We start from the raw sequence: 21,788 nt of genomic DNA, 5'->3' as shown, positions 1-21,788 counted from the left end.
GCATATTTTGTCAACACACAGAGCTCAGGTCAAAGCTGAGCCATCCCAAGCAAGTTCCTATTTACTGCTTAAGCCATACCACAAGAACACTGGGAATATGTAAGGAAATGCATGCAACTCAAGTTATTGTGAAACAGTAGGATTTCACAAATAAAACAATCAGCATTTATTGTTGTATTACAAAACACTTCATATTTTGGCAATATTTTACAGTTTATCCTTTTCCTTCTTAGGGCCTGTTGAAAAGGTATGGGGGGGAAGAAAAGAGGAGAATGTGGAAATTAAGATTAAATTTCAATGTCTTGCTTAAAAAAAAATCCTCCCAAACCACCCCAGTCCCTCCCACCAAAATAAAAATCTAGTTTCACTCAATTCCACTATCGAAAGAGGCCATGGGTGAAGCTGCAGGCAATTTCACTATCAAACGCATCAAGAAGACAAACAAAACATTCACAGTGGTCTTCAGTATGGTCTGTTGCGTTGATCATTTCTGAAATCATTTCTGGAAGGGAAAGGAAAGGTTATAAGCAAATAAAAAATGAAGCAAATAACAAATAGTCCCTTCAGTCAAACATCTCTAGGCTGACGTCTGTGTGCTGCTCAGTGTTTACAGAGAGCCTCATCTAAAAACATTCACAAAACTCAACAGCCAGACTGAGTGATTTGCTCCGGAAGCTCCTATCAGTAGTTAATATTTTCATGGCTTGCACACACACATAAACAACCCTTTTCCCACAGTCCCTATCAATCCCACAGCCAAACAGGGGCAAAGGCTCCTCTTACCTTCCTCCCATTTTGCCCCCATAGCCACCTCCCCGGTCCCCTCCTCGGCCACCACGCCCTCGGTAGCCCCGCTCTCCTCCGTAGCCGCCTCGCCCACGGAAGTCTGGGGGAAAAATACAAAAATACATCAGAATTTTCAGAAAGATGTAATGACATGAACAGTTGTAACACTTAAGGGGTGTAGCTGTTTTTACAGACCTCCTGATGGGCGTGAATCTTCTGGTCTGGGTTCCCCACACTGGTTGCAGGAATTCCTGCGAGCGAAGTTCATGTTGCCACAGGACCTGGAACAGACAAAGATTCCCCAGACTGAGCTGTGAAGAAACTCGGGAGAGCACACATGAAACACCCCTGCCCAATTAAAATGACACTTACGGGTTAGGACAAACCCAATCACCATTTTTGGGTTCCCCACTTCTACCCTGGAAGCCCCCACCTCTTCCATAGCCACCTCGTGAACCTGCAGACAAAATTATAATCAGAATAAAGGTCTGGGACCTGCACATGAGAAACTTGTATCAAGGATTGTAACTGCCTTCAAAACCCAAGTGACAGACAGACTTTTCAGGTGGAAGGAGTGTTTAATGCAAATATATTCCCACTATTTATTAAAAATTCTTTTTCAGCAGTAAAGGGAAACTTGATCTGCTTGGATTGCCCCTGGGTAAATATAAACTCCCTACATGCATTAATAAAATTTCAGAAAGATTTAACAAGGTACAAGATCAGTCACATATGGCCAGACTTAGTCACAGAACAAAAACTTAACAATAAAAAGAGTCTGTCTGGATTTATCCCAGGATGCCTCTGACACAGACACAGGGACAACATTCTTACTTCCTGCATCACAAAATTAAGAACTTTTATACCAAGGGAAGTTGTTGAAGAATCATTTTTTATCAGCCTACAGAACTGCCTGATTTCAGAACTAGAATTTGTTGACAGTCACCACCCAAAGCATGATTCCTGGAAAATGGTAATGAATACCCACTGGATTAGTGACAAAACTGTACAAGCAGAGAATCAGGGAGATTGATGTGTCCTGAATTAAAGGAATCAGACATCTAACTCCTCCTTGAAGTCAGCAGCAGCTGAATAATGTACCCTGCTTAATACCAGCTAGAAACAGAGTATCTCAAGGCTTTGCTGCACCAAGCAAATACTCACTGGGAATTCCCACCTATATATGTGGGGCTGGTACAGCTCAACATCACTCCTGCACTATCTCTTTAAAAGATAGGCTGAGACAAGATCTGGAGATTTGCCATTTTTAGAGGAAAGCATAAATTCTGTGCTGTGCAGAAGAGATTACAGATATCGGTTTACTTAACTGGGTTCAATCCTTATTACTCCCTTTCCTGGCAGAATCACAAAGGCTCATATATTTGATGAATCACTGCTTCAAAGTCAACTTCTCTTTAATAAATCACTCATAGTGAAAAAGCTTTTAACCATGCAAAAACAAGTTTTTGTCCCACCTCGACGCCCGCCACCTCCACCTCCTCTCATGAATTCAGGTCTCCTGGTTGCAAAAGAAACTTTGATAACATTGCCATTGAATTCTTTTCCTGTGGGAGGAGAAAAGGGATCAGTAGAGCTCCCAACAACACAGCAGCAAGCCCAGCAGAGCAGAAGTGATTTGCACACACAGACTGAACACAAAACTCTTGAGACACAGGCAGGCTGCAGTAAATCTCTTGGTTTTGAAAGCACTAGTCCAAAGGTGAGACAGAAACACTGAGGTATTTGCTAAACTCTCCATGAACCCACAGATATTTTAGCTTAAATGAGATCTGTAAATTGCAATTTAAAGACATAAGAATGTTTAAAAGATTTTTGGCCATGCTGATGGGGAAGTAGTTTGGATGTTTGAGCTGTCTGTAATTCCACCAAGGCAGCAAGGCTTTTGTACCACTCAATAAATAGCCAGCCCAAAATTTAACTCCCAAGTAATGTACTTATATAAAGTTCATGGTTTCCAAATACTGGATTCTTCATAGATACAATGTTTATCACAGACAAACAGCACTGCACATGTGCCTAATATAGTCATATTTGCCTTACCCTCTTAAACAAAAGTAAATTTGCATTTTATTAGCAAATACAAACATCAGACAAGCATGCCATGCCAATTCTTTTTTAAGCTGCACCAGATACAGAGTATGTCCTTTTGTTTCTAAGCAATATCACTAAAATTCTGTGAATACACAAGGTGACAAGAGCAGGGACTTTTCCCTCACCCCCTCAAGTTCATTATTACAAGAATGTCACTGTATTTCCTGCAGTCTGAAGAGTTTTACATCAATGTAATTCTGGGATAAACCTGTGATTTTAAAACATTGTTCTTCATTGTATATACACAGAGCACTCAGCACAAGATTGCCATAACCATTCCAAACTCTAAAAATGCTCCCACAACACTAAAAATATCAATGCAACACTGTAGGGAATCTCTCCAGCTGCTAACACAGATTACAGCTCTGTTGGTCTAAACAAGAAGTGACACAAACACCACCTCTTGTACCTTGTGGAGGGATGACTGAGGTACAGCAGCAAACACACAAAAAATGCGTTTTGTTGCACTTTTTTGGTCTAAATCAGTAGCTGCTGTTTAATGAAATGATAGAGAAATCCAGCACACAAAAGAAGCCATGAAATACAGGTATTTGCTCAAGAAAAAAAATCCCAAAACCCCAACAAAACAAACCCCAAGCCAAAAACCACATAAGTAGCAGCATGAGGTCCTCAATGAGGCTCTAATTTGCTTTTTCCACTGCCTGCTAGATTCATAAATAGCCAGAAGAACAGGTAACTCTCACCCACCATCAAACCAGTCAATTGCTGCTTTAGCAGAAGGAGGGTCATCAAAAGATACCGTGGCTTCTCCCTTTGGCTTGCCAGTGTCCTTGTCTGTGTAGAGATTTATCATGGGTTTGCCAGTCTTTTTGTTGGTCTGAAAAGAAAGGTTGTACACTTGGCATAGCAGAAATACTGAGTCAGTTCAGAGCATAAACTGTAACACTAAGTATCTTTAGTGAGAATATTCTCTTGGAGCAGGCCTGCAGAAACAGAGGGATTTGACTGAAGGATACTGACTGGCTGTTCTCCATGAAATAAAGATGGGCCCAGTTTAAACAAAAAAGAAATGAGGTCAAGTGCACAAAATCCAAATTTAGAATTGCAGAAACAGAAGCAGCAGCCACAGAACAGAGGCACATGTGCTGCACTATGAGGGTGGCACAATGGATTAGAGTGTCAGGGTTGTAAAGACTAAAGAAGAGACACAAAGCAATCTAAATGTCACTAGGAGAAAGGTGCTAGGGCTGCCAGCTTACAAATGAGCTGTCAGCTGGGAGCCCAGATAAAATATTATCTACAACTGCTGGGGAGGCAGAGAGAACTCTGCCTTGAATGATACCAGTGCATCTCCAGTACACCAGCTCCACCAGTTCTCCTCCTTCTGACCCATGATTTCTCATTTCACATACCTTTATGATACCAATCTGTTTGAAATAGTCTGCCACTTGATCTGTTGAAACATCCTCTCCGAGTCCTTGCACGAAGATGGTGTTGTTATCAGAGTTGTCAGACTCTGAATCTGTGGGAAATTAAGATACATTTACCATGTGTTTTTGTGGGAGCAACAGCAGCAATTTTTGAAGTTCAGATCTGCGCTGCCCAGTAGCAGACTCCTCAATCCCAGAGGTATTTTGTGTGAAATAGAAGAGGAGCAGGGAGCTTAATTTTGTGGTTAACACCATCAACTGAGTACACTGGACAAGTGACCAGCTGTCTGCCTCACACCCAACTTCTCCATGCAGCTGGGCATCCCAACCCACCAGAGCTGAGTATGTTTTAAGTAACAGAGGCTTAGCAGAAGTATGATGGCAGTGAAAGCAGCTGCTTGGCTCAAGCACATTCAAAGCTTGGAATTCAGGAAATTCTTACTTGCTGCATTAACAACTAAAAATTCACATGTGCTTTAATTAAATGCATTTCTTTCAAGTAAGGCATGCTTTAGCTAGGTTTCTTCTGAGCCATGGGAATTGCAGCCACATCCATCTTTCCAGACAAACATTTTAAAAGCAGTGACCTAAGAGCTACAATCCACTCCCACTCACTGCTTGTTTCCTTACCAGCATCTGATCTCGGTCCATAATCCCTCTGACCTATGAAATGGGTTTGACAAGAAAAAAAAAAAGAAAGAAAAAAGACTATTTTTAGCACAACACATTCAAGTGACTTTTTTAGCAACAAGAAAATATATAAAGAATGTATGTAATGCATCTAAGATCTAAGACATTAACCAGAGATTTAGAGAATATTTAGATTTAAACGTTCAACAGAAGGTGTCTGTAGGACGTTAACGTGTTCTTTAACTTGCAGCATGTGGCAGTTGCCACACTGATGCTGTGCTGGTGTTTGCTTGCAAATGCTGGTTGTCACATCACCAAGCAGTTTTCCACTTTTTTTTTTCTACCCCTAGTACCTTTCTAAGAAGCATTTGTAACAAAAATTTTAAAAAATAAAAGAAAAAAAACAATCCGGTGAACGTCACTGTCTCCACAAATTCTTTCATGCAATTTGACAAAGTAGAAACCCAGTTTATTGCTACAAGTTTGGCTATTAAAACTCGTGAACACACCAGCCTCACCAAAACTCTATAATGCTTCTACTAGATAGTAACAAGATATTGGTGGCTTTTAGATTTATAAAGAATTTCCACTGAAACATTTTTGGATACTCGGCACTTACCACCGTAATTTTTGAAGCCACCACGGTCACCACCACTGCAGAGGAAAAATTGAAGAAATGATTTCTTCCTTAAGTCTCTACGTGCTGAGCCCAAGGCTCAATCTACAGTTAACTGATGACAAGTTGAGAATTACTGTCTGGCAGCTAAAGCACCATCTCTACATTCTCCTCACTACCCATTCATGTTCAAAGATTAAATTACAAAGAAAAAAAAATCTCTCAGGGTGCTGCACTGGAGAAGAGAAGCCCTAAGGAATATATTAAACTAACCCATACACATGTGGTTGGTTCAATACTTTCTCCCATCCCATCAGCCAAAATAACAGCTACTCAAAACTGGGGTTTAAACAAAAGCATTATTTTCATGAAGGTTAACGTGGGCTTTAATTGTAGATGTAATTGCTACTTTGGAATAATTAGTACTTTAGTACTTTCCTAGTAGTCAAAAGAGCTAAAATTAATCTCCATTGTTATGCTTTGATAATACAGGGGATAAATTAACAGAATGAGCCATTCTCTGAGCAAGGGTCTGTGGGGACCTACTGTACTACAGCACTTGGCATTACAGAGAAGGTGTGTGTATGTGAGCTTCAAAAGCAGAGGCCGTGAAGTTTTATTTCATTCATTCTGAAACCTGTGGCACAAAATGTAGACCAAGTTAAGAGAATACACACATCAATTTTCAAAGGTTAGAAGGGGATTTAAAACAGGTTGTTATGCCTCCAATTCTGTGCATGAAAATAAACCCTCACTCTTTTCACTGGAAAAGTTTGTACTGGAAGGATTTTTAACAACAGCATTTGTAATTGCATCCATGTTATGAACACAAGATAATCAATACTCAAAGCCTTTGGGAAAAATACAACCACTGGATTTTTTTAGCAAGTCAATAACCAAATGTCAGAACTATCTCATGCTGCCATGTTCAACTGCCTGCTTGTTCCCCTTTGTGTGGGGGACACAGCTGCCACCTGAAAATTAGGCAGGATCACCTAATCCCAAGAGATTTCTCACCAAGATAAAGGCATTGTGAGCTCAAACCCTGATGCAGAGAAGTATCTCCAGCCTCTGGAGCTATTGTGCCTCTTGATCAAAGCACTTTAGGACTAGAAATCACTGCAGGTGTTAATTCCATCTGACTGCTCACACATCAGAGTCCAAACAGTGCACACAAGGACACAGCAAAAGGCAATGAAGTAAAATCAGGGAGTAATTTCTTTGGCACTCTGTCCATCTGCTACAGCAAATGCAAAGCCATGAATGGAAGCTGCTGGTACTTAACATTTATGAGAGAAAATCAGCCCAAAGTGAGGAACAAATAAGGTTTCAACACATTATTATCAAACCTAGATTAAGAGACACTCTTTGGAGGGTGACTGACATTCTGGGACAGTACATGTGAATATTAGATGTTTGGCATGACAGGTATCACTTTTACTGGGACTTTTCTTAAAGTGTTGCTGCAGATTTCGTTGCTGTTCCACAGAAAATATCTGAAGGCTAAATTGCAGTGTCATTTATTCATTAATTCACTCTGCTCATTAAGGATTTAATATGCAACATCAGTGCTCATCTTTACTCAAAGCTGTCTGTTTTCAAGGACTGATGATTAAAAACACAATGGTGATGATAAAATTTACTGTAAATACCTTTCTGCCACCTCCAACTCACTTCAGCTAAAAAAGAAAACCTTCATTATGACACAACAATTTTTATTAGGAAGCTGATCTTCTGAGATTTTAACTCAGAAATAACAAAAGTGAAAAATATCAACCATGGAAATGTTGTAAAAGTTTCCAACACTAGATTATGTTCCAATTCATCAGGATAGCAGTATCCAGAACAAATATGTTTTCTGCTGTGGAAGTATATGGCTGTTAAAAAAACCCAACAACCTAAAAACATACACAAAGTAAGTTTCTGTAAACACATCCAGGATTTTACTGGAAGTGAGGGTTTTGTAGGATGCTGGGGTGAAAATGTTTGTATTTTCTCTCATGATCCTGAGAAGTGAGAGTTGCATTTTCAAAATATAAAGGAAGTCACATTCCAATGCCTAATTTCTAATTCTGCGATACAGAAGTTCTGCACCCTGCGCTAACGAGATCCATCAATAATTTTAAATTAGTTTTTTAATTAATGTCTACAGAAATACATTTTTGCCCAAGTATGCTTCAGCATGTTATCCTCTGCTTCGTCTCACATGCCCAACCCAACAAAAATCTGCACCAAGTCACTGCCAGATACTTTCAGTGAAGGATTTATGCCTTCCTACATTTTTAAGTGGCATTTTGTATGTGACTTATAAAGCTGCAGTTTGTTACCTTGCTGTGAATGCTGGGCAAAGCTACCCAAGATTCCCTGGAATGAGGTAGATATCCTGCAGCAAGCGAAACACAGAAATTGCAAGCAGCTGATGCCACAGTTTCGGATTTACGCCTCACTGAGACCCAAAATTCGACTCAGCAACTGAATCAGTTCCCACATTATTGCCATAAAACAGGGGGAAAATACAAACTGCAGCATTTCCCAGCCCATTGCTTTACCAGGCTGCACACAGACCTCAGAGATGGGTGACCAGATGGATTTGGGAGTCCTAATACCCTCTGTTAGAAACATGAACAGGCAGTTCAAATCCAGCAGTGCCACCAACTAAGATAATAAATAAAAGACTGAACTGCAGGCAGCCAGAATGTGACAAGGCATCACTGACAGGGTGTGAATTTGCTGCTAAGAAAGAGATGTTTGGATGTTCTTTTCTCCTATATTCAGTCACAGATTTATCATCACCTACTCGACTGTAACTGGACTTCATCTGGATATTGCTTAATCCAGCTGGGAAGAACTCTTTAAATTAAAGGCACAGGTATATGGGGAACATCCACAAAATGCAGTTTTACAAAGTCATCAGATACCAGCAGAAGCAACACTAAGAATTCAGGGACCAAATTTCAGCCTCCAACATGTATCTGTCTCACCAAGTGTGTCCATAACACCCAAGAGTGTATTTTACAAACAAGAAAGGAATATTTAGTGCAGCAGCAGTCACTGACAGATGGGTTTTTTCCCCTTGCTTATATTTATTGCCTCTGTTCACATTTTTCCAAAGTCTCTAGAAGGCTAAGCTCAAACATATCTGTTACAAGTCAAAATATTAATTCTGAACACAAACCACACTGTTGTAGAAACATTTGCACTAAGCTGTAGTTTTCTTTCTATCACACTAATTCCCACTCCTAATAGCTGATACAACAATCAGGCTGCATAGGTAGCTTTTGTTTAAAATAGATCAACATAAATCTGCACAAGAGTTAAAAAATAATCTGTGCTGAGCAAAGTCAGGATTTCTATGACAAATCCTAACACAATGGTAAATCCTTTTTAAAGTGCATCTCTCGAGTTCCACCAACACAGTCTGTATGAGCAGAGCCAAAAGCAGAGCTTCTCTCACCTGCTTTGTTGGCTCCTGTGTTTCCCACTTAGAGACTTAACCAAAACAATTCAGACACAATCAGAATAACAATTAATTCCGTATTTTATAGTTGAGGACTCTAACAAAAAACTTGGGTGAATAACTTAGAGTAAAATTTTGCATTCTCAAGACCTGGTGTACCTGCTTTCTGACCAAAAGATGACACTCTTCTACTATGGATAAAAAGGAAATATTTCACTTCTTAGTCAGAATAAAAATTCGTTAGATCATAAATTTTTCAAGCTTCAAAACAAAAGGGTGGGAAAATTCTATTAAAATCCCCTAGGATGCAATTCAAGATTATTTAAAAAAAACATCTCAAGGATAATTCTGAAACTCTAAGTTATTAAAACTAAAATGTGAACTTCTGCCACATGAGAAAACGTGTGTTCTCTATTGGAATAATACCAGCTAAGAAATCTGAACAGGAATTTCACAAAAGATATTTTCTTCTCAGTGCTGGGTGACTTTGCACAGGCACAAAAGAAAAATGAGTGTTGAAAGCATTCAGTACAGTACCTGTCCAAGTCCTTCTAGTTATCAGAATAAAAATTCACCTCTAAAGGTGCATCAAGTTCTCCCTGTGTCTAAATGTCAGTCAAGGAAGAACTTTCATTATTAGCTAAGAACAAGACATTCATTCACTGTGGTCTTACATTTGATATTAATTTGTTTGTCAAGTCAAGGAGCAATTTTTTTTTGCCCTGATATAACTTACTTAGATGTTATTTTCTAACCACTACAAAAGTCAAAGCCTACATTATTATTACTCCATCCCTGGAAGTGCCCAAGGCCAGGCTGGATGGAGCTCTGAGCACCCTGGTCTAGTGGAAGGTGTCCCAGCCCATGGCAGGGGGTGGAACAAGATGATTTTTAAGGTCCCTCCCAACCCAAACTATTCTGGGATTCTGTGATTACAGCACTATTGAAGTATCTGTGCAGATAAGACTTTTAGATGATTTCCTGATGGCTACGGAATTTTCACAATTTAATGTTCAGCATTAAAATGTGATCAGAACAACTGAAAATGGTGATTACTGAAGCTTGATATTCCTACTCATACTTTCCCCCAAATAAACAAACAAACAAATAAATAAATAAAACCCAATAATATAAACCCCCCCAAAAAACCTGTACCCTTAAACCCCACATTTTCACAGGACTAAACATGATTTCTTACCTTATTACCAGTTATTTTCCCCTTCATTATAGAGTGTGTTATTTAATTTAACCTTTTAGACTTTTCTAAAAAGCATGTCTGGTAAAACAAGTATGTCAGAAGCAGAATCCTCTGTCATAATTATGCAAAAAACACTGAATAAAGATGTATGACATTGTAGTTGCAGAAAATTTCCACAAAAATACCGTTCAAGCCAACATTACTTAACAGAAGCAGACAGAATTCCTAATAAATGCCTTCCCACTTCACTGTATTTTCTTCCACTTCTTTATTCACTTTCCCTCCTTCCCTTCTTTTGGTTTCCCAGTGCACTGAAGCACTATGATCTACATGGATGTGTGAGCAAAAGTTTTCTTCCATTTTGGAAAAATACAGCAAGAGGCTTTATTTTCACAGACATTAAAATATTTTACTTTATCTTGCAAAGACCTGAGTTTGTTCCAAAGTAACAAAATCTATTAGCAGTATGGTTTTTTAAGCTCACATTCATTCCTCTTATTGGAAAGGGCTCGACTATTAACATTTTGAAAAACAGTTTTTATCACAGGAATATGGTAAATCCTCATCCACAAAGAAAATCTAATTAAAAAAGAAAAATTCTGCTTTAACTAAAAAATTGAAATTAACTTAGAAATTATTTTGGTTGTTAAGTTTATATTATGTGAGGAACAATATATTATAGAATTTATGTTATATACATTAATGTTTATTTAGAGAATTTAAATTTGCATTCATTACAAGAATTATGGTAGAAAAATATGCATTAAGTTTATATTATATAAGACCCCAGAAAACATAAAATAACACTAATATGCTTTTCTAATTGTGCTACCACACCTAATTAGAAGAGGTAAGATCCTCCTACATCATTATAAACAATCCATTAAGTACAATTTGGGAGCATCTCAGAATGAGACATTTTAAATATGGTTTAAAACCAAGCACCTTTAAAAGTAACCAAGTACTGGATTATTTTATTTAAATTAGATAAGTTCCATCCAACAGAAAACACTGTATAATTATAGTTTTTCATCTGGAGTTTAGGAATAACCCAGAGCTTTGCAGCCTTTTGAAGGGTAAGTGGTGCTGACAAGCAACACCTCAAAGGTCTCTGGAAGCTTCAACATTCTTGCCCTGCATCAGTGAGCCCTCTGCACCCCCAGCCACTCAGAGGGACACAAAGGGGAGCCAGTTGGGAGAGTTATTAATAAATAATATGTCAAATGTTTAATTCAATAGGCTTTAAAGCCAAGGTCCCAATCGCAGACCTCTGCATGAAATTATCTGCCAAGCACAGAATTAAATATGTGCATAAATTTTCTTGACAGTCCAGGGCCTAAGGCAATAGGGAAAGTGGTGACAGCATTGTTGGTATTTCAGATCTACCCAAAATAGACGTGTTTAGACTGACAACCAAATCAGTAATAAAAACTGTGTATTTTAATAGAAGTTTAAAACTAAAAAAAAAGCAGCATAGAAAAAGTAATGTGACTATCAAACTGTTTCTATTATTGCAAGGTCAAAATCCTTCCCTGTTAAAATGTGAGCTGCCTTAGCTATGAATTTTATAAATTTTTCTCAATCACTGGCTGTTGGTTTTCTTGTCACAGAAAACAAGGGATGGGCTGGGGCAGTTTTTGTATTGCAACTCATGCAAATAAAATGCAGCTCTGTGCCACAACAATCAAATGCTTGGTCTCAAATCTATGTGAACCTAAAAGCTGTTCCCCTAGGCAAAACCCATTTCTGTGCAGTGCAGAAAGGTTTAATTTTAGAAACCTTCCATTTTCGTCAATCTAAATCTGAACCACCTTCGAAACAGACATATAATAAACAAAAATTAAAAGCAGCTAAATAATAGGAAACAAGGGTAAGGAAGTGCAGGCACTGGAATGAGATCACTTACCTATATCCAGACATATGACCTCTTCCATCCATGTCATATCCCCCTCTACCTCCTCCCTGTGACCCGCCATATCCTCTATTATCTTCTCCATACCTGCTCTTTTCACGGCGATCATCTGGGAGAGTGAGTCAAACCAAACACGAGTCAATTGTAGAGCAAACTGCAGCACAGTGAGAATTCACACCCTGTAATTCCCACCTCGCCTTCATTAACTCTGCCATTTACATCTGAAAAGTATCAACTCCTAAATCTCGCTGACATTCTCTTTGCCACAAAGGAAAAAAAACAAACTAAACTTTGCTCCTTTATCTCCCTTGGCTTCCAGGGTCACTAAGTATATCAGAATGTAGCAAACACTCTGTAATTACACTCCATTTTCCAAACATCAAACACATATTGTCTAAAATATACTTTCCATTTGACTTCCATGCAGCCCTCCCAGCTTGCAAAAGACATCAGTGAAGACAGAACAAGGATAAATAGAGTGGGTTGTGCTGCTGGTGTGAAGTTAATGCAAAAAAAAAGGCTTCATCTTAAACTTCTCCTTCTATCTCACAATTCACCTACACAGCATAAAGCTGGAATGTGAAGTGCAAAAGCTCTTCATGACTGATCAAGACATGTCACCCTCACGCAGGAAGAAGTTTCAAAATAGCTTAGGAAGAAAATTCCACCTCAAATTTGCAGAACTCAGGGACAAAGACCCTGCAAGGCTGCCTCTGACATACCTAAATGCAACCATTTTGGGGTCCCAAGAGATTTTTTAATCTTTCTATAATGTTTTAGAAGTCTTAACAAATAAAACATTCCCCAAGAATATCAACATGGAAAAAGAGTTGCTCTATTCATCAAACCAACTGCTTGCAGAAGGAAACCCAACCATTTCACAGCGTTTCTGCTCAATTTTATTAGCCAATACTGAATTCAACCTGTGAATTTTACCTTGGCTGTTGTGGCTATAGCTTCCCTTCTGAGACTGGTAGGATTGCTGAGAGTGGCCATATGAGCTTTGGTGCTGGTTATAGCCTGACTTTTGGTCATATGAGCTCTGGTGGCCATAGCCCGACTGCTGGTCATAGGAGCCCTGGTGGCCATAGCCCGACTGCTGGTCATACGAGCTTGACTGCTGGTCATAAGAGTCTTGGTTTTGTCCATAGCTTGACTGCTGGTCATAAGAGCTTTGGTGCTGACCATAGTTGGATTTTTGTTCATAAGAGCCTCTTCCACTTAAAACAAACAGAATTTGAATTAATAGCTAAATGTTCACAGAATAGAGAGCAAAGTAACGGCTGAAAAGTCATGACGTTGTTAAAATTTCCCAGTCACAGTTACCTCAATACAGAACTTGAGAGCATCACTCCTTCCACATATCCCAGTACAATATTTGCTTTCCCCCCTCTCCCCAGTGACATCAATGGTTGATGGAGAGTGCCAGACCTGCTCAATACCAAATCCTTCCCTCTAGAACTGCAGGGCAGAGCCTCAATGTTCATATTATATATAGCTGCTGAGACTTGATGCCTAAAATAACTCAAAACACCAAAATTGTGCTTTCACTGAATTGCAACCTCTTTTCTTCTGGGCATTCTACCATTTGTCAAGAATTTTTCTAACTGTTATGGTGGCCTGTAACATACCTGTGGTTTTTCTCACTTCAGGGCCATCTACACAAACCCAGCAACCTGAGCAGTATCACATCCAGGATACACAATGCAGCTCTACACTCCAAGAGGGAGTCATAAATCTTCTCTGACTAATAATTTCATAGCAACCACAAGGGAATCTCACCTACATCACACTTGCCTCAGCATCTGAAGTAGAAACTGAAGTATTTTGAAAATCTAGATAGATGAGAGAATAGTTCCAGCTGGCTTAGACTTTCATAGCAAGGCATAATATAGATTTATGAGAAATAAATTGCATCCAGGGAGAACAGTGGCTGTTACTCATTCCTTTGTTTTCCCCCAGGTACTTAGTTGTGCCTTAGCTGTCTTTTTTTTTTGAGTAACTGAAAAGCATCTCTGACCTCTGCCACCCTTTATTCTCTTCCCTCCCCCTGCTTCCACCTTTTAGCAAAAGATGAGGCACTAAATCTGTCACTCTCCAGTCTTTGGCAATCTTACTTGCTAGTGAATGTATCTCAGAAAAAGGGAAAAAAATACAATAGCCTGCAGAAAGTTTCCACCAGCTTCTCAAAGCACTTTCAGATCCAGTGCACTGGGTCTAACCAATCCCAAAATATCCCATCTGAGTAAATACCATCTAATCTGCTCTCTCCCACTCCTAGCCTAGATCTCAGCTTTAACCTTGTTAATCCCAGTGGTAAACAGCTTGTGAAGATTTTTGTTATTATCTTCACTTCAAAAACGTCAGCTCTGCTTTAGCCTTTGCACCTTTACCAACAAAGGAAGCATTGCTGAGAATATCCAGTATTTGCTGCCCTCCTTTTCCTCCCCTACAATTCTGTGGCCATCCTCTTCAAAGCTGCTATCATTTAATTTCTCTGTTTCTCCTCATTTGTTACAACCATACAGTGAGAAGTTTCCCTTCAAGGTCTTTTCTTTACTTTCTACATCACAACCAACTTGTTGGAAAACCTACGTGCTGCGTTTTTATGCTACTGGACATCTACAGAATTAGAAAACTACATTATTACCTTTGTACAGCTCTAACAAATGCTCAGAAAACAAAGCAAAATAAAACTTAACCATGCACCTGCCTTTGTTAGAGATGCAAAAATTATATCTGAGTGACAGAACCTACTGCTGGCAGATTGAGGCATTGTTCTTTCATATTAAGATGTGTTTTAATAAGAACTACAAAACCAGAAACCAAGTGCAGGTTTGCTCCAGTCTAGATTGCTTTATCACCTTGCAAAAAAATATAAAACTACTTGGACCTTGGACACAAGAATGAGGTTTAGTACTAGTCAGAGTGTTTAGAAGAGGTCACATGATCCTCAATAAAGCTCTAACACAAGCACTACCCTCGGGGTGGAGGCACAGAGCTTGTAAAGTAGACAGTGAAGGTATTCTAGCACTAAGCAGCCTTTTAAGTCATTATGGGAAGTTAGGTTGTATTTCCAACATATTTTCAAAGTTGTATCATGAATCCTCCTGAAACTGAATCCAATACAACATCACTTCACAAGGACCAGACATTTCTAATAGCACAGAGTGCAGAATTAGAGTGCAGAATGCATGTGCACATTTAAGTTACTGATGAGAATATACACACGATGTTCGGAGAACTCTGCTTAGCTGGAAAAACAAAATATATTTCTTAAATGACATTTTTGAATCCCTTCTCTTTCAGAAAAAGGCATTCTGAGTCAGATAAGCAGCCTGCAATCTGAGAGCAGCTAGGAGTTTCTTGCTAAGAGCTTATTTGAAGTTAACGAAAGAGCTAAGTTTATACAAAATAATGTGATTGGAGAGGTATTTGATAGGTCTTTCTCCTAATCAAAACACTCTGCCAAGTTCATTCTTCATTGTAGCCACCAACCAAAGACTTTCTAAAGTGCATGTCCCCATACAGCTTGACTTCAAAACAACTACACCCATCCTTCTTATACAAAGAAATATTCTTCCTGTACCTCCTCTGTCTTTCAGACATTAAAAATGTTTCAAGGATGTAGATTTTCAAATGTTTGTCTTTTTCTCAGCAATGTTAGCAGGAAATTTGTTATAGCTCTAGTTAATGTACAACAACTAGAAATATTTTAAATAGATACTGGGAAACTCTGCTTCCTTACCCTCTAGATGACCCTTTCTGCTGGCCCTGGCTGCCATAGGACTGCTGGTTGTATGAGCTCTGATTCTGATTTTCATAATTGGATTCATCATCGTATCCCTGGGAATCTTGTCCATAACCTGGAAATTGAGGAAGAAAATTTTTAGTCAATATTCACCTTTTAAATACTGCCAATGAATGTAACAAGCTAGCCAAACCTGATTGATTTTGTCCATAGTTCCCATGATAGCTTCCATAGTTCTGTCCATAGGAGGAATTGTCTCCACTCTGCCCATAACCAGAATATCCCTGTAATTTCAAGAATGTAATCAAATAAGTGTAACTTCCACAGCATGTAATTACAGTTTTCCTTGGCTAGACACAACTGCAAACATCAAGCACAGCTGAGACTGGAATTCCTCCTGGCCCAGGAATAATTATTTTCACTCATGGAATATCTGCTTTGAAAGCCACAATGTTTTTTTCAACATACCTGTCCTTGTCCATAATTCTGACTGCTCTGATTGCCATAGGACGAGTAGCTGGAAGAGAAAAATGTATTTAAAAAAAATGCTTAGGGTGCTCTTTGTACAGGTTGGAAAGCAAAGGTATTTTTGGCATCTCTAAGTTTCTCTTCATTCCAAAATAAATGTTTAATCCAAGTTCTGCAGTTCCAGGCATATTAAAACTGCATCAATGAATTAATGGTCGATTGTCAGAAGTCAGAAGAGCTTATTTTAATTTCTGCTGTGTTTCAAGCATAAATTTAAAGTACATGAAAACTGGGTTTGGTGTAATTTTATATTATACTTACTTATTATTCTGTCACTTTAATCCTTCATGAACTGACAGAAGAATCACATGCTGAAACTCATCATACTTTGATACAAACCCAAACTCAGGCAGTGCTACATGCATAGAGCCTTGTGATTTTCATTAGCACAGGCAGCATTAGCCATGCTTTTTATACTTCCATAAAAACTGATTAAAACTGATTAAAACATACCCTGCAGCCTTGGGCCACATAACAAATATAATAACCTTTGACTAAAATCTTAGTGAACACCTTAAGGCAGTCACATGAAAAATATTGTTCTACATTCATGACAGTTCAGAAGTTCTTACAAGATGTCATTCCAATTTACACCTGATTATTGTCTTCTCTTCAGGAATACAGAATTTTTTCTAGTTTTATAAGACATACCCTTAACTCCAAAAACATATCAATACTCTATCCTGAACAATCAGCCATCATGCTGGGAATACTAAATGCTCTTTTATTTTTCAGATGTAATTGGTAACAGCAAAAAAGAATTTCCACACATACCTCTGCTGGCCCCCAGACTGACTGTAACTTCCAGAATCTAGAAAGAGAAATAAGTCATATTGAGAATTTCCAATTAACATTTTAGTCTCTACTTACTATAAGAGGAGAAAATTTGGGAATAGGGAGAAAGGTACACTGGGTAGTGCAACTACCTTCCCTGCAGAATGTGACAGCTTCCTCTTTACTAACAAAAGAAAAACATTTTAAGACTGTCATGACAGCAGCACAGGGTGTGGGGGACACAAAACAGCTCCAGCCACGTGGGAATGTCCCTTTTGAAGGATCTGAATTCTGTTTTCAAGGAGTCTTTTCAAATACCCGGAGCTGTACAACCCCTCTAATGGCTATCGAGTACAGTGCCATCATCAATGAGCAGAATGCAGCAGCTTAATTAATCAGGCAAAGCTAAGTAGGTCAGTGCAGCTGAACCCCCTTTTAGGATGCTCTAAGAAAGCTCTGCCCAGCTAAAGGGCATAGAAATAAGCAGAATGTGAGCTGAAAAATCAGGGATGGAGGAGCCATGACACTTCCCTCTGCTCATATTGCAAAAGGAAAAACCCAACAGAGAGCTCAGCAGCACGTGACAGATGCAGGCACACAGAACACACACACACTGCTCCATCAGCCTCCCATCCATCTGAATTCTGGCTGGCTGGAGCAGGCTCCAGCTCTGCAGAGGTTCATCACAGCCCACTCTGATCTGTGCCCTTCCAGCCTCTGCACAACACAGCCTCCATCTATCTCATTTCCTAGGCAGGAGCCCCAGTTTGCTTGAAATTCCCACCTTCTTGTCAAAACCCAAACACTCTGGATAACAGTCCCACAATTTTTCCATCCTTTTCAAATTTGTATAAATACTCCAGTGCCACGGTCTAATAAAAATATCAGGAGCTTCTCATCCCCAATTTCATTCTTTCCCCCAGATTCTCTCTCCAACCCCTACAGCCAGAACTGCCTAAAACGCTGACACTGAGAATTAATTACAATGCAGGGTAAATGTCATAAATGACTGCAACCATTTTCCAATCAAAACACTCATCAAGTTGCTGAATCTGCTCATTATCCCTCCCTGAGCAGGTTATAAATCCAATCCTGCCAGTGGTTACACAGACACTTAACCAGAGGTTTGATGAGGGCATCACCTCAGGAGATGGATGTGAGATGAGGGGGGGGTATCACCCCAGATATTCAGACATGAAGTACCATTTTTAATGGTAAAGTATCTCTTCAAAAACACAAAGTATCAAATTTTCATACTCTGTAGCAGAAACATTTACCAAAAGCTGGGACGAAATTATGTTTAATTTCATGTCCTATAAAGCAGTTTCACTCAGATGTGAATTTCTCCTCTCTTTGCACTGATACACAAATATTTCATTGCTTTTTCATGTTGAAAAGCAATTAAAATCCCAATGCAGACGTGCAACTCGAGTTTGTTGTTTTTAATGGGTAAGGTAAAATTTTTACACAGTTTCAATTTAAATGATCACAAAGATTACTATTAAATAGGTAACCACATTTTGAAACATTGTTGTGCTTCTTTACGACCATTAATGCTGCTAATTAAAGAATATTAATGGTTGTATCAGGAAGAATTCTTGAGTAAGGAGGTAAATAGCTATAAATTTAAGAACTAGATTTAATCTCCTTAGCTTCTCCCTAACAAACTTCCACCAAACCACAACATTTTGAGGAAAAAAAATGAAAGCAACCAGATAAGGAGCCTGTAAAATATGAAAACATTCAATCGGAGGAATTTCCTTTATTTATACGTTTTTCTACATCCTCTGTTGGACCTCTTACAGACTTCTGATCCATTTATTTTCGTGGGCTCAATGGGGACAAGAGTCTGTAAGGATTTTTGGAAATAACAGTTTATTCTGGAAATTCCTACACTGACTATTTTTTTTTTGAATGTTTAAATAGTTCATGGAAAAATTTCTCGTGGATGAAGTGGGACACAGCAGCCTAATCACCTTGCACTGCTCAGGGGGTTTATTCCTCTTAAGATAGATGGAACTGGTATGTATGTTTGAAAACTGACATTCTCATATGAAGTATTTCATATAAACAAGCAGTATTGCTTCTCAGTATCCTCACAAGAAAAAGAACCTCCTGTTTGAACATCACTAAAAACACAGGAGACACTCAGGTGCTTGACTGGTCAGTAGCTGAGGGATGGGGGAAAAAGCCGGTGCAGTTTACTGCCAAGCTTTAGTCATTTAGTAGAAAAATTCATTATTTGGACTCATTTTAGTACCTTTGGACACATTTGCTTTCCCTGGTGCATAACTGCTCCTTTCATGAAAGGATTCCCTTAACAGCCCTTGCTTTGTTTGTATTGTCTATCACTCACACATGCAGCACGAGACAACGCCAAAATGGCTCGACCATAACAAAACATGGCTCGCTCCACAAAGCACGGACAGCCTTGGAATTCCTGCTCCCACTCTGGGATGCACGAGTATCCACATCTATCCAAGGTTTCACTGCCGGGGGCACCCGATCATCCACACTTCCAAGGGGATGAAGGAACAGCAGCACTGTGTGCTCGCAGAGGCCCCAGGAGAAGCTGGGCTGTGTCAGGTCAGCCGGGACAGGGGATTCTGCCTCCATGCTCAACTAAAGCCCCCGCTGGAAAACAGTCACAGCCAGGGCGTTGTTAAGCCCATAGCAGGGGGTGTGAAGTCCCCTCACTGTGTGTGAAGAGCAGAGTGCAGAGCAGAGGCAGCAGGTACTGGGACTCAAAGGTGGGGAGGCCATGTCCCATGCTAAGGGGGGGCACGAACCAAGGGAGGGGGTGCCGATCCAAAGGGGGAACACACAAACCATGTCATGGGGAGGGGCACGGCCCAATGGGGGTACACATCTCACACCGGGATGGGATGTTGGGGGCAGGAAAACACAACCCACAGCCGGGGTCCACACAGGGGAGGGGCCGTGACCCAAAAGGGGGAGCTTATATCTCACACCAGGGGGAAGGGTACACAACCCAAAAGCAGGGGGCTTACACTGGGGGACATGAACCCAAACGGGGTCAACACCTCACACTGGGGGCGGTTGTGGCACAGCCCAAAGGGGGGATTCACACATGCAGGGGGGTACTAGACCCCAAAAGGGGGGGCTACACCCCACGCAGCAGCCGAGCACAAACCCCAAGGGGACCCAGCCACACGCCCCCCCAGTGCGATACTGGCGCGCCCGCCCGGCCACACCCCCGCGCCCAAAGGGGCGTGACCCGAGCGGCTCGCGCAGCGGGGCTCCCCGGGGAGGGGGCGTGGCCTCGGCCAAGGGGGCGTGCCCACGGGGGCCACCGGCGGGGGCGTGGCTCCCCTCCCCCTCACCGAGCGGAGGGTGTGGGGGGGCGTGAGGGGAAAAGCGGGCGCGTCCCCCGCAACATGGCTGCGGCCTTTTCCCCACATGCGCCACATGGCGCTCGCTTCGCCCGCCCTCCCGCGCCCCACCGCGCCCGCGCCCGGCGGCGGGAAGCGGAGCCGCCGCTGCCCGCTGAGCCCGGCGGGGCTGGCGGCACCTACCCGAAGCCATGGCGGCGGCGCTGAGGGGCGGAGGGAGCGAAGGGAGCGCAGGGACCGACCCGCCCGCCGCGCCGGCCGCGCGCACACTGAGGCACCCGCAGCTCGCGCGGACTGCGGGGCCGGGCGGCCAATCAGCGCGCGCGGCGCCTACCACTCGGTGGGGAAGTGGGGGGGGAGAGGTGAGAAGGGACGTGCCAAGGAACGGCGGGCGGGGGGGGTTGTACGGAGGGGAGGGGGTGCGAGGCTGCGCGGGCACAGCGGGGATCGCGGCAAAGGATTAAATGAGTTTAATTAATAAACGCGCAGGGCACGGGCAGGGTGCGCTGAGGGAAATGGTGGGGGTTGCACGACCGGGTTTCTCCACCAGCAGCCCCCCCGTTTCCCTCCGTACCCCAGTTGTGCATCACTATTTGTGGCAGACGCTGAATGGAGTTAGAGAAAACATTCAAAATCTTGCTCCTAAAGGAAAAACAACAAAGGTTTGCCAGGGTTTCTGAGTATCCTAAAAAGCCAAATATCAACTTGGAGAATGGTTTTCTAAAGAAAGGGGTCATGATCTTGGAAGCCACTTCTATGAAACGGTGGTTTGCTTCAGAGAGGAAGAGTGATTAACTGAGAAGACAGCAAGAGCAACGTTGATTATTTAGTCTGATTATTTTTAGAAGTTGTATTTCTTGTTTCGCATCAAGCTTGTCAGAGTTGGGAAGCTAACAGTTGCACCTTTCTGTCTAGGTACAGTCTGCCATGCATCCAGGGAACGGTGAGGTTTTTTACCCTGTTTTTTTCTTTTAAAAGCAGTGAGGAGCGTTCTCTCATTTCAGCTGAATGTTTGAGCAGATTTACAGAGAAGTTGGGCTGTTTCTTTCCCCCCTGGGTGTACCAGCAGGAGGCAAATCCCACTGCCACAGCCGAAAATAAGTTTTTGCAAAACAAGCAGTGACTGGAATGATTAATTAAAGGGGTAAAGAAAAAGAAAAAAAGGGGGTTGAGCTCCCTGACTGTTTTGTGGTTTCTCCTTGAGAAACTTCATCTCCTGCAGCCGCGATGTCTTCTCCTGCTCCACGAGCCTTCCTGTGGCAACCTGGGACTTCACAAAG

General features: G+C 41.1%; 1 protein-coding gene across 2 annotated transcripts; it reads right to left on the bottom strand.

Moving 5' to 3' along the window:
* Positions 1-142: 142 nt before the first annotated feature.
* TAF15 (TATA-box binding protein associated factor 15) lies at positions 143-20,818 on the bottom strand. 2 transcript variants are annotated; one of them, XM_085078106.1, is made up of 16 exons: positions 20,692-20,818; positions 17,156-17,192; positions 16,322-16,370; positions 16,047-16,137; positions 15,851-15,968; positions 13,039-13,322; positions 12,097-12,211; positions 5,539-5,573; positions 4,920-4,952; positions 4,272-4,381; positions 3,607-3,736; positions 2,262-2,351; positions 1,159-1,243; positions 982-1,067; positions 784-886; positions 143-502 (listed from the first exon to the last, which is right to left on the bottom strand). In XM_085078106.1, exons 1-16 carry the CDS (start codon positions 20,699-20,701, stop codon positions 463-465), a joined length of 1,416 nt encoding a protein of 471 aa, XP_084934232.1. In that variant the 5' UTR covers positions 20,702-20,818; the 3' UTR covers positions 143-462. The 2 variants fall into 2 exon arrangements, with proteins under 2 accessions (XP_084934232.1, XP_084934233.1); XM_085078107.1 differs by lacking the exons at positions 5,539-5,573; positions 17,156-17,192; positions 20,692-20,818 and having other exon boundaries at positions 15,851-16,137; positions 16,322-16,372.
* Between the last annotated feature and the right edge of the window lie 970 nt (positions 20,819-21,788).

Source organism: Lichenostomus cassidix, chromosome 19, assembly GCF_008360975.1.
Source record: "Lichenostomus cassidix isolate B80296 chromosome 19, HeHo_3.0, whole genome shotgun sequence".
Lineage (NCBI taxonomy): Eukaryota > Metazoa > Chordata > Aves > Passeriformes > Meliphagidae > Lichenostomus > Lichenostomus cassidix.
The sequence above is the reverse complement of the archived record's forward strand: the minus strand, read 5'-3'. Positions and strand labels throughout refer to the sequence as shown.